Source organism: Calonectris borealis, unplaced genomic scaffold (genome assembly GCF_964195595.1).
Source record: "Calonectris borealis unplaced genomic scaffold, bCalBor7.hap1.2 HAP1_SCAFFOLD_49, whole genome shotgun sequence".
Taxonomy (NCBI): Eukaryota; Metazoa; Chordata; class Aves; order Procellariiformes; family Procellariidae; genus Calonectris; species Calonectris borealis.
This window is the reverse complement of record NW_027441458.1, coordinates 777662-789562: the sequence shown is the minus strand read 5'-3', so window position 1 is coordinate 789562 and position 11901 is coordinate 777662. Positions and strand designations below refer to the sequence as shown.

The window sequence follows — 11901 nt, the reverse complement described above, 5'->3', positions numbered from 1 at the left end:
TAGGGAGGTGATCGTGCCCCTGTACTTGGCACTGGTGAGGCCGCACCTCGACTATTGTGTTCAGTTTTGGGCCCCTCACTACAAGAAGGACATTGAGGTGTTGGAGAGTGTCCAGAGAAGGGCAATGAAGGTGGTGAAGGGCCTGGAGCACAAGTCTGATGGGGAGCGGCTGAGGGAATTGGGGTTGTTTAGTGTGGAGAAGAGGAGGCTGAGGGGAGACCTCAATGCACTCTACAACTACCTGAAAGGAGGTTGTAGCGAGGTGGGGGTTGGTCTCTTCTGCCAAGTAACAGCGATGGGATGAGAGGAGATGGCCTCAAGTTGCACCAAGGGAGGTTTAGATTGGACATTATGAGAAATTTCTTTACTGAAAGAGTGGTCAGGCCTTGGAACAGGCTGCCCAGGGAAGTGGTTGAGTCACCATCCCTGGAGGTATTTAAAAGACGTGTAGATGAGGCGCTTAGGGACATGGTGTAGTGTACATCGTGGTGTTGGGCTGACGGTTCGACTCGATCTTACAGGTCTTTTCCAACGTTAATGATTCTATGATTCTATGATTCTAAGATACTTCATAATAAATAAGAGATTGTACTCAAAATTATTATATCATTCATTTTTCTGACTCTGCTAACAGTTTGGCAAGTTTGAAATCTAAACTTTCCTCTAAATGAAAGAGTTTTATTTATTTCAATGTTTGGTACTCTCATTGGAGTAAGGAGAATCTCAATTAGCTGTAAATCTTGTTGCAAAAGCTAGGTCAAATCTTCCTTCCTCCCTCAGCCTTATAAATTAAGGTATTGTGTTGATGTCCTGCCCTTTCAGGTAATATTTGTTTCAACAGCTGAAATAAAAGCATTTGAAACCTGGACTCTAATGATGATAGGGATACAAACTGTAGTGCACAGTTCAGTAACTGTAGTCTCCACAAAAAGCCAATACCAGAAAGTGAAGGCTATAAGTGCCTGTTCCATTTCTTTTGAGTTTCTGTTAAACTATAGATCTATGTACTCCTGCTCTCACCACATTCAGCAGTGGCCACACAGCACCTTTGTTTCTTCTTTAACTGTGCCTGAAGCAGTGAACGCTCCTTCTGGTGCCCTGCAATGGCCTTTCAAGTTCAGAGGGAGTTTCGATCTGGAGCCTTGCTGAGCTTGGAGGATGCTGTCCTTGAAGAGCAGCTGTCCTGAGCTCTGCAACCATGTGACAGCTCTGTCTCCTCAGGAGCAGCTCCAGCTCTTCCTGCCTGTGGCCCTGGCTGAGGCCATTGCTGCACGTTTGGGCTGAAGCCCTGCAGCTGTGGAAGCAGGCAAGCTCGTCCCTGCCCTAAGGAAACCTGGTCCCAAGCACCCAAGACCCCCTGTGTGCAAAGGCTTTGCTTCAGAGCAGAGACATGGCGTGGACAACAGAGAGCTGAATGTCTTTCGAGCCCTAGGACTACAAAGCCAGACTGAAATGCCTATTTCATTCACGTGAGGATATCCCCCAGCTTGGAGAAATTAGGTCTTTGCTTGTCACCTTCCTGGGAGTCCTGTCTAATGCTGGGACAAAGAAAGGGGATTCTCATGGCCAAGTCTTTTCCTGAGAGGAGAGGTAAGTGTCTCTGCGCAGCTGAGGGAGGGAAGATCAGGGATGACTTCAGGCTGTTTCCCAGCAGGTTCCCCTGGAGCCCCAGGGACCCCTCGAGGGAGCCGCGAGGGGCAGAGCAAGTGCTGCCTTGGGCTGGTCCTCTGCTGCTGAGCTGGGCCGGGCTCCTGGAAGGAGGGAGCTCCTGGCAAGTGGGCAGTGCTGCAGAGAGACAGCTCTGCCCAGGAGCAGCTCCTCTGCAAAGCGCAGCAGGGCTGAGGGCACTGCCTGCAGGCACCGAGGGGAGGGAGCGAGGCAGAGAGAGCGTAAAGGCAGTCTGGAGTGGGAGGATGCTGAGAGCTCACTGGGGGAGAATTCTTCGCAGCCCTTGACACAGTAAGTCTCTGGCTGCAGGGCAATGCACATGAGTGTCTTGGAGGGGTCTCCTAGACATGGCACGTCATCCCTCCGATAGGAATTGACAGGATGGCTCTCAGAGTTTCTTTACCGTGGAGAAGGACATGGTCCAAAACAGAGTTACCCTGCCACACGGTCAGAGGACCGGACATGATGGTTGCCTTCTCCTGGAGATGGCTGCAGGGGTGTGCAGGCAGGGGTGGCCAGGGCTGTCGTTCCAAGCAGGGTCCTGGCGCTGCAGGGGGCTGAGTGATGGGGCAGAGACTCTGTCGCCTGCCAGGGTCAGCACCCAGCCTGCCCGGGGAGCTCCCCACAGTGCTGCGGGGAGAAGCTGTGGGAGGAAGGAGGGACCCCTGGCAGAGCAGGGCAGGGAAGGGAAGGACAATACACGGTCCTTCTGCTGTCAAGAGTGTGCTTCGTGGGTCAGGGCTGGTGACAGCTCCAGGTCACCCCCAGAGCATGTCCAAGGGGATTTCTCAAGAGGAAGCTCAAGGTGAGGGTTACTTGAAAGTGAAAGAGCCTCAGCTTTCAGTTTTCTACTCTTGGTTGGCTGGGTGATGAATGACAAATTAAAATTCATCTTTCAGGGTTGGGGGGGGACCTGAGACTCTTCAGCTGTTTTGCTGACAGATGTAAAAGTCTCGGGGAAGCATCATAAACTCCAACTTCCCTTTGCTTCAGCTGACAGAGACCTCCAGCATCACCGATGCAATCTCTCCATGACCTTGCATCCCTTTGCAGAGAATCCCGTTGATGCTCCTTGTTTCCTTCCTTCCTGTTTTATGCTTTCTTGTTCTTCCCCTCAACTTGCTGGGGAGTGGGCTTTCAGCTGCAGCTCAGATACTGACCCTGTGGGTCCTGTCATGCAGATCAGAATTCCCTTTTCTCTACTCTTCCCTGGTTCTTTTGGGGGATAATACAGGAGTGTGAACATGCTCCAGGTCAACGAGGTGCAAGCACAAAGAAGCCAGCAAAAAGGCTGATGCACAGAGCACCTCCCCTCACTGGGTGCTAAGATGTAAGTCATCCTTTTGCTTGTCCCCAGATACAGCTGTTCACCCTCAGTGCAGTAAAGATGCTGAGCATTTTTGCTCCCAAAGAACAATCCCCTGTTAATCTTACGATGATGAGGGGGTAACATCTGACCTAACCTGTGAGTAGGAAAGCTTCATCCTCACCCTGCCCCACTGTAGGGCAGAACTATCTCCTCTGGAGCCCACAGCAGAGACCCTGCTCCTCACTGTACACTCAACAAGCAAACAAAGGAGCTCTAGAAAAGGAGCTGAATGAAAGTGCTCCCAAAGAATAAAGACAATTCGAGCATTTCAATGAGAAACATTGAGATTTATTTCAAGATGTTTGTCCTAAGCTGTCAATGACCTCTCTTCCTTGGACAGGTCCCCATACCTAGAAAGAGAAAATGTCCAACGGCAGCTCCATCACCCAGTTCCTCCTCCTGGCCTTCGCAGACACGCGGGAGCTGCAGCTCTTGCACTTCTGGCTCTTCCTGGGCATCTACCTGGCTGCCCTGCTGGGCAACGGCCTCATCATCACCGCCATAGCCTGCGACCACCATCTCCACACTCCCATGTACTTCTTCCTCCTCAACCTCTCCATCCTTGACCTGGGCTGCATCTCCACCACTGTTCCCAAATCCATGGCCAATTCCCTCTGGAACACCAGGGCCATCTCCTACTCGGGATGTGCTGCTCAAGTCTTTTGGTTTCTCTTTTTAGTTGTAGCAGAGTATTGTGTTCTGACTGTCATGGCCTATGACCGCTATGTTGCCATCTGCAAACCTCTGCATTATGGGACCCTGATGGGCAGCAGAGCTTGTGTCCACATGGCAGCAGCTGCCTGGGGCACTGCTTTTCTCAATTCTCTCATTCACACTGCCAATACATTTTCACTTCCCCTCTGCAAGGGCAATGCTGTGGACCAGTTCTTCTGTGAAATCCCCCCACTCCTCAAGCTCTTCTGCTCAGACTCCTACCTCAGGGAAGTTGGGCTTCTTGTGGTTAGTGGTTTTCTTTTTTGGGGATGTTTTGTTTTCATTGTGCTGTCCTATGTGCAGATCTTCAGGGCCGTGCTGAGGATCCCCTCTGAGCAGGGACGGCACAAAGCCTTTTCCACGTGCCTCCCTCACCTGGCCGTGGTCTCCCTGTTTGTCAGCACTGCCATGTTTGCCTACCTGAAGCCCCCCTCCATCTCCTCCCCATCCCTGGATCTGGTGATGGCAGTTCTGTACTCGGTTCTGCCTCCAACAGTGAACCCGCTCATCTATAGCGTCAGGAATCAGGAGCTCAAGGATGCCCTGAGGAAACTGATTAGATGTTTTTCAACAGCCAGCAACTGTGTCCCTTCCTCTGCAAATGACTCCCAGTGTATGTCGTGACAGGACAGGTCTGTCTTTCCTTCTTTTTTTGTTTTCTTTCTTTGTTTCCTTTTTGCACTTGTGATGATGTTGTCTGCAAAGAAATGCCATTATTCATCCCCTCTTTCTTAAGTATTCCAGAAGGACAGATGCCAGTTTGTGCCAGGGGACTCACCCTGGCAATGGCACAGGCTGGGGGCTGCCAGGCTGGGAGCAGCCCAGTGGGAAAGGTCCTGGTGGGCAGGGAGCTGGAGAGGAGGCAGCCGTGTGCCCTGGAAGCAAGGGAGGACAGCAGTGTCCTGGGCTGGACGACCAGAGCATGGCCAGGAGATTGAGGGAAGGGTTTATGCAGAATACTGTGTCCAGATTTCAGATCCCAATATAGAAAAATGTCGGCAAGCTCGAGTCAGTTTAGGAAAGGGCCCCCAAGATGGGCGGCTAAAGCACTTTGTCTTTGAGAAGAGGCTGAGGGAGCTGGGCTTGTCCTGCCTGGAGGAAGGAAGATCTTGGGCTAAACACGTAGCAGCATTGCACTCTTCCCAGGAAGACCGCGTCGGGCTCGTGTCTGTGGTGCAAGACACAAGGACAAGAGGCAATGGGCTGAAACAAGAGGGTTAGGGTACACAGAGAGAAATACTTTTCCAGCATGAGGATACTCAAATGCTGGAAGCTCTTTACCACGGAGTTTGTGCTGGCTCTATCCCAGAAAGTGACCAAGACGTGCTTGGATAAAGCCCTGAGTAATCTGGTCTAGCCCTGCTTTGAGCACGAGGTTGGTGGAGACCCCTCCTGAGGTCCCTTCCAGCCTGAACGATGCTGGCTGTGGGAAAATAATGGAAGATCGGCAAAGAGGATTGTAAACACATTCAAGTGACTTGCAGCTGGGGTGTCGAAAAACACATATATCATACTAATTGTTGTTTAGCCTTGTGCGTTGGACAAGTAGAACATCTGTGTTCAGATAACATAGGCTTGTGGTAGACTTAGAGGCACCCTATTGAACATGCTTGAGATTCCTGCCCTGCTGTGGGAAAGATCAAAGCACGGTGGTAAACAGCAGGTTTGGTGATCCTCTAGCACGGACTGAGCTCCATGGTGCCGGCGTCCCCGCTTGTGTGCCTCTGCCTGGGTGCTGCTTCAGGGATCCCCCAACTGGTGAGGTAACAAAAATAAATTTACTCTTCACATTTCATCCGTGGTTTTGCGGTTGTTCCTGCGTCCTGCCTGTGCCGGCTCACACAACCACTCTCTCGGTAAAGAAATGCTTCCTAATGTCAAGTCTGAACCTCCCCTGATGCAGCTTTGAACCATTCCCACGTGTCCTATCGCTGGATCCTAGGGAGAAGAGCTCAGGACCTCCCTCTCCACGTCCCCTCCTCAGGAAGCTGCAGAGAGCAATGAGGTCGCCCCTCAGCCTCCTTTTCTCCAAACCAGAGAAGCCTAAAGTCCTCAGCCGCTCCTCATAGGACATTCCTTCTAGCCCTTTCACCAGCTTTGTTGCCCTCCTCTGGACACATTCAAGGACCTTAACATCCTTCTGAAATTGTGGGGCCCAGAACTGCACACAGTATTCAAGGTGAGGCCGCACCAATGCTGAACGCAGCGGGACAATCCCCTCTTGACCAGCTGGTTATGCTGTGTTTGATGCACCCCAGGATGCAGTTTGCCTTCTTGCCTCACTGCTGGCTCCTACCGAGCCTGCTGTTGACCAGCACCCCCAGATCCCTTTCTGCAGGGCTGCTCCCCAGTCACTCCTCTCCCAGTTCATACTTATGTCCGGCATTACTCCGTCCCAGGTGTAGAATCTGGCATTTCCACTTGTTAAATTTCATCCCATTGATGATTGCCCAATGCTCCCATCTATCTAGATCCCTCTGCAAGGCCTCTTGTCCCTCAAGAGTCAACAGCTCCTCCCAGTTTGGGATCAGCAACAAACTGGCTAATGGAGCATTCAACTCCTGCATCCTGATTATTGGTAAAAATATTGAACAGACCCGGCCCTAGGAATGAGCCCTGAGGGACACCGCTGGTGACCAGTCGCCGGTCAGATGTAGCCCCATTCACTACAACTCTTTGGGCCCTTCCCTTCAGACGGTTCTTCACCCAGTGCACCGTGAACCTGCTCATCTGACAGTTGGACAACTTTTTCCAGAAGGATGCTGTGAGGGACAGTATCAAAAGCCTTATGAAACTCCAGAAAAACTACATCGGCTGCCTTCCCTTCATCCACCTCACCATAGAAAGATATCAAATGAGTTAGGCAGGACTTTGCCTTTGTGAACCCGTGTTGACTGTGCCTGACTGTAGAATCATAGAATATCTCCAGTTGGAAGGCACCCACAAGGATCCTCAAGTCCAACTCCCTGCTCCTCACAGGACTACCTAAAACTAAACCATACGACTAAGAGCATGGTCCAGACACTCCTTGAACTCCGACAGGCTTGGTACTGTGACCACTTCCATGGCAATGTTTGCCATTCCCTGGTCTCCTCGTCTCTCTTGCACCAGAGGACACACTGGAGATAACATGAAGACCACACAGGTGACCTGAGCCTGTAACTGAGCAGCACTGGAGATGTTCTGCTCCAGGGCATTTTTTCCCCTCTGATAACATGCTCATTTAATATGTTCAGCAGGTGCAGAAACTCTCACCCTTCTGCATTATGAGTGTGTTTTCATACAGGAAGCCTTGTGACAGATGCACTCGGCCCCTTAACCAGACTGGCGGTGGTTTGGTGCAGGCTCCAGAAGAGGTAAAGGCCTGAGCCACAACCAGGCCAAGAACTTCTCTAGTTCCAATCTGTTCTCTGAAAACCCGCAAAGGACACAGTGACACAGTGAGCATCGATGCAGGTGAGTTTGGAACACCGGTCATGCCATTAACACATGAATAGCAGGTGGTTCCTCCAAGACTCATTTCTCAAGGAACAAAGAAAGTTGTGGGTACAAGGAGGCTCATGCATACCTTTCCCATCGCCTGTAATTTGACTACGAGCCAACCACTTTATTCCATAAATATGACAGCCTAAGGGAGCCTTCTCTGAGCTCTCCCTGCTAGGCAGCGTGGCTGCATGGCGGTGATCTCCCCTTGAGCTGGGACACCTCTCAAGGTTGCTCCTCGAGGCAGAGAGACCTTTTACCAATGGCAGATCTTTGGTAAGTGGCCGATATCATGCACAACCTATATCATAGTGCACTAAGATTTTGTATCGGTAACTTTGATTGCATGCTGAATTGATGCTAATGAAACATTGCATAAATTTTGCATATATACTCCCATAGACATAAACCGTCGACCAAGGCTGAGACTAGGTTTGGATCCAACTGCACCGGGACACCTCTCTGAGGAGGAGTTTAGAAAGCAAGGGGGTCCGCTCTGAACTTCGTGACTCAGCGGGAGGGTCCTCCTTAGCCTTTTGCATCCCTGCTCTCTCTGTGAATCATTCCAACTCAAGTGTAACTCAATTTTCCTTTGTATGTTTCTTCCATGCAGTAATTCATAGAGTGAACCTTGCCATCAAACTTTGTTAAGTCGCGCTTTTACAACATCATATTAAAATCACTTTTGCTAATACCTTTAACAGTGATTCATTAAGAAATCTAAATCACTCATTCTGGGACACCCAGGTGCAGCTATTTGTTCATGGACCCAGGTAGTGCCAACTTCTGCTGGGAAAACTGGAGGCCCGGGTACCCCAAACCTTACAGGTGAGTGAGTTACATGAACTGACCACATTCACGGCAGTGATCTGGGAATGGCAATAACCCAGAACTGGACTCAAATTGGCCTTCAGTGCCTCAGTCTTGCTGAACCATAATCCCAGCTCTCTCCCTCATCCTTTGTGGGACAAGGATGGCATTGAGCAGAGGCTCAGAGACCCTAATCCGCAGGCAAGAACAAGGTTCACTCCAGTGGCATGACCAATGAGATGATGAAAATCTTCTACCACCGGGCCAATAAACCATAAGGCAAACCCTGACACTAACCCTAACCCTAACCTAATCCCAGGCCTAACCCGAATTCTAACCTAACCCTAACTGATCTGGAAATACCAACACCTGTATAACTGCGACATTAACATCATATCAGGCTGAGATTCCCATGGTAATGTCATGGAAAAAAGCCAACAAACCAACAAATTTGGGTGCAGAGGCAGCAAAAGTGGGGCAGCCAAACAAGCATCTTAGTATCACCTTGTCAGGCTTTTAGTTTTGATTCTTTAATGAGAGCAAAACGCTGGGCAATTCCCTAGGACAATTCACTCTATTCAAACTGTGCTTCTAAGATGAATGGATCGAATAATACCCATCTGCTCTTTTTAGAAGCATGCATATGAATTACCAGGGCTCCTCCTGTGTTTCCAGGCACTGAAACCCTACGAAAAATGTTGAAGAAACCAGAGAAGAACTACTCATCAATATCTCTGTCATTTCCTAAGGGAAAGGGAAACAAAAGCACCAGGTGCATCGGGCATCAGCTTCCTGTGGTACTGGGGAACTTCAGATGTGTTCCTTCATTTGAGTCTGATCTCTGGACTCTGCTGCAAGAGGCAGAGGCAAAAATCATCTTTTAGGCAGAAGCAGTAAAATAGATCCCTTCTCTTTTTTGTTTGTTTGTCTGGGTTTTTTGGCTTCTGTCTGCATGTGAAAATCACAGAACCCAGCCTTAGTACTGATGGCTAACGCTTCCAGCTGAGCACCATGTTTAATGTCACTTTAAAAGCTCTCCATTAAGACCTACAAACTTCTACATCCCAATTTGCCTGAGCTTTTTAGACTTCACCTTCATGAAAAGATAACTGAGTCCTCGAATGCCGACACAGGAGAGATGATGCATCGGGTATCCCACTCCCAAAGCACTTTCTTGGTCTTCTTTTGACTGCTGGTTCCTGAGAGATTGGGAAAGAACACCTCCAAAACCTAGCAGCAGAGTGAAAAGGGAAAGCAGTGACTCATTAATCCAAAGGGAGTTGTTCTTCTCTGGGGTATGGGGGCATGATGGAAGGCAGCCTTTGTCGTAGGTCTCACTATTGCTTTTGTCAGTATTAGTCCAATTATGTGTATGCCTCTGGTACGTGCAGTCAGTCTTCAGAAATTCAGGGCTCAGTGATCCCAGAATCACATCTCCTTGGTGACCCAGGGAATATCAGCCATCACCTACTTCCACAAGCCGCTCTCGTGAGCTCAGTATAATCCTTCCTTAGCTACCGTCACAGGGTTCAGTCATGATTCGGCCTCTCGGGGCTGTGTCATCCTCTGCCCAGTATGTTGTCTTTCTCGTACTTCAAACCCCAGCATGAACATCTGCTTAGTGGGTAAGAGAGCTAAGTGTGAGAACGAGCTCCAGCACGGGGCTAGCGTGATGAAGCAGGTAAATTCAAAGATCAAAGAAGACAGAATGACTCTGTGATCAGTAAAATGTTGAGTAGGATTCGGTTTGAACATCTGCAGTGTGTAGATGTAAGGGAGTAATTTCTGCTTCCTTTGTAGCCACTGAAGGACGTCTTTGTCTAAAAGGCAGATTTCCTAGACTCATCCCCTCCTTAGGACTTTTCCGAAACAAGTGGACACTTCCACTGGAGAAAATCCTGTCCTTGGAGATACTCTCCCCTGGAAGGGGTTATTTGTGTTTTGGCTATAAAGCTGTGGAAGCAGAATAAAACTATCTGGTTGAAAAGTTGGATGGCTCAAATATTAGGAATAAAAGAATATATCATGTCCAGATGAATGTTTTTCATTTGCAGAAAGAAAAAGTCTGTTTGTGCTTTCTGCACTTGGGTTCACACTCAGAGCCTGGAGAGAAAGCTCACGTTTGAGAAGTACGAACGGGAAGGTAAAAAAGGACTGTGTCATGTCACTAGGCTGCTTACCTCTATATTTATACAGATTAATTTGGTCCCATTTTTTAAAAAATGAGTCTGACCAGGGCAGTCAGAGACAGTTTTCTCCAAGGGACATGTCCATTTGATCAGCTAGGTCAGCCTGGAGAAGAAATGGCTTTGGGGTTACATTTTGATGATGATTCTTTTTTAATCATTTTTACTTTTGATTTTTTTCAAATTCAAAATCATGAATTTGATTTCAGGGTAAGATTAATATTTTTGTTGGTGTCATATAAAATCACCGTAAAAGACGGGAGGGTGACCTCGTAGGCATGGTCCTGACCTAGCAGGCAACAAGCTAGGGCAGGTGAGATAAATGAGACGGGGACGGTGGGCTTTGCTCTTGGAGTCCAGCAGAGAAATATCAGTGCTCTGTGAGGTGTCCACATCTGAGCTGGCCTCACTCCTCATGCACACAGGGACGATCAGAGACTGGAGTCCTTCCCTTGCACACGCAGAGGCAGTGCATTGCAGCAGTCCTAGTGTCTGCCTGGCTTCCTGCTGCCATTCCCAGAGGGTGGAGGCACCTCAGCCCCGCGGTGTACCACCCTGCTCTGCACCCACAGCATGAGGAATGGACACGGGGACCTAGATGCAAGGAAGCACATCTCCATGGTGGTTGTCCAGGGGATGTTAATCGCAAACTGCAGGCACCTCAAGAAACCACCTGTCCCACAAGCCTTCAGGACACCCCGAGGAGTAGCTGGTAGCACTTGTGCTCACTCAAGTTCATCTCATCACATGCATAGATGTGCATGCATAAGTCTGTTACGCAAGAACAAACTTCTGACCTTTTGGTGCCCCTCCATGAAGGGACAAACCACTTCTCCGACCTGGGGTGAGTGGCCAGCGGTGGCACTGGCAGCTGTGAGGGGCTGGTCTGTGACCCTGGGGCAGCTTGCTCACGGTGTCCAGGGACTATGGCATAGACCAGGTCCTGTTCTGCTGGTCCTTCAAGCCTCTGCCAGGAGGCCTGGCTGTGGGAGGACACTGCTGTGTGCCCCCACCCTGCACACTCACACAGTTGAGCTGTATACTGGCATTTTCCTCTCCTGGGATCGTTCCGGCCCAGCCCCTCCCCAGCTCTCTCCACCTCCTCTGCCCTCTCCCCAGCTCATCCCAGTAGAGCAGCAATGCCAACCACAGGGTGGTGCAGAGCTCTGGGCACTCACCCCACAGCCCCAGTCCCTCTGAAGGGCACAGCAGCTTTTACAGGGCAGAGAGGTCTCTCAGTCTCCCCAGCAGACCCAGGCCTGGAGGCTGGCCGTGACAGGAGGACACAGAGCCCTGTGACAGTGTCCCTCCTGCTGTCATGCTCAGGAGATCCCCACCACCAGCAGCCTGCTTCCCCCCGTGCCAGTCCTGCTCCCCAGGACGGCACCAGGGTCCTGGCCCTGGGGCTCCTCTGGCAGCTCCTGCTGCCCCAGCAGCACAGCAGCCTGCCCCAGCTGGACACGCAGGAACGGGATGCTCTTTTTGTTTCTCCCCTCCACAGCCACGGTGCCCTGCTCTTCTCCCTGGCCATCCCTTCTCCCCAGAGAGCCTTTCCCAGGTGAGGGTGTCCTGGCTGGCCGTTCCTGCAGCCCTGAGCACACTCCCCACAGGGCCCTGAGCTGGCAGTGCTGCTCTGCAGAGCGAGGGGACTGCGGTGCCCTGGGGCCATGG

The 11901-nt window shown here is 50.4% G+C and overlaps 1 protein-coding gene across 1 annotated transcript; it reads left to right on the top strand.

The window, feature by feature from the left end:
* The first annotated feature begins 3385 nt into the window (after nucleotides 1-3385).
* On the top strand, nucleotides 3386-4375 carry LOC142076438 (olfactory receptor 14A16-like). Its single transcript, XM_075138741.1, has one exon. The coding sequence runs from the start codon at nucleotides 3401-3403 to the stop codon at nucleotides 4373-4375; it is 975 nt and encodes a 324-aa protein (XP_074994842.1). The 5' UTR covers nucleotides 3386-3400.
* Nucleotides 4376-11901: the final 7526 nt, after the last annotated feature.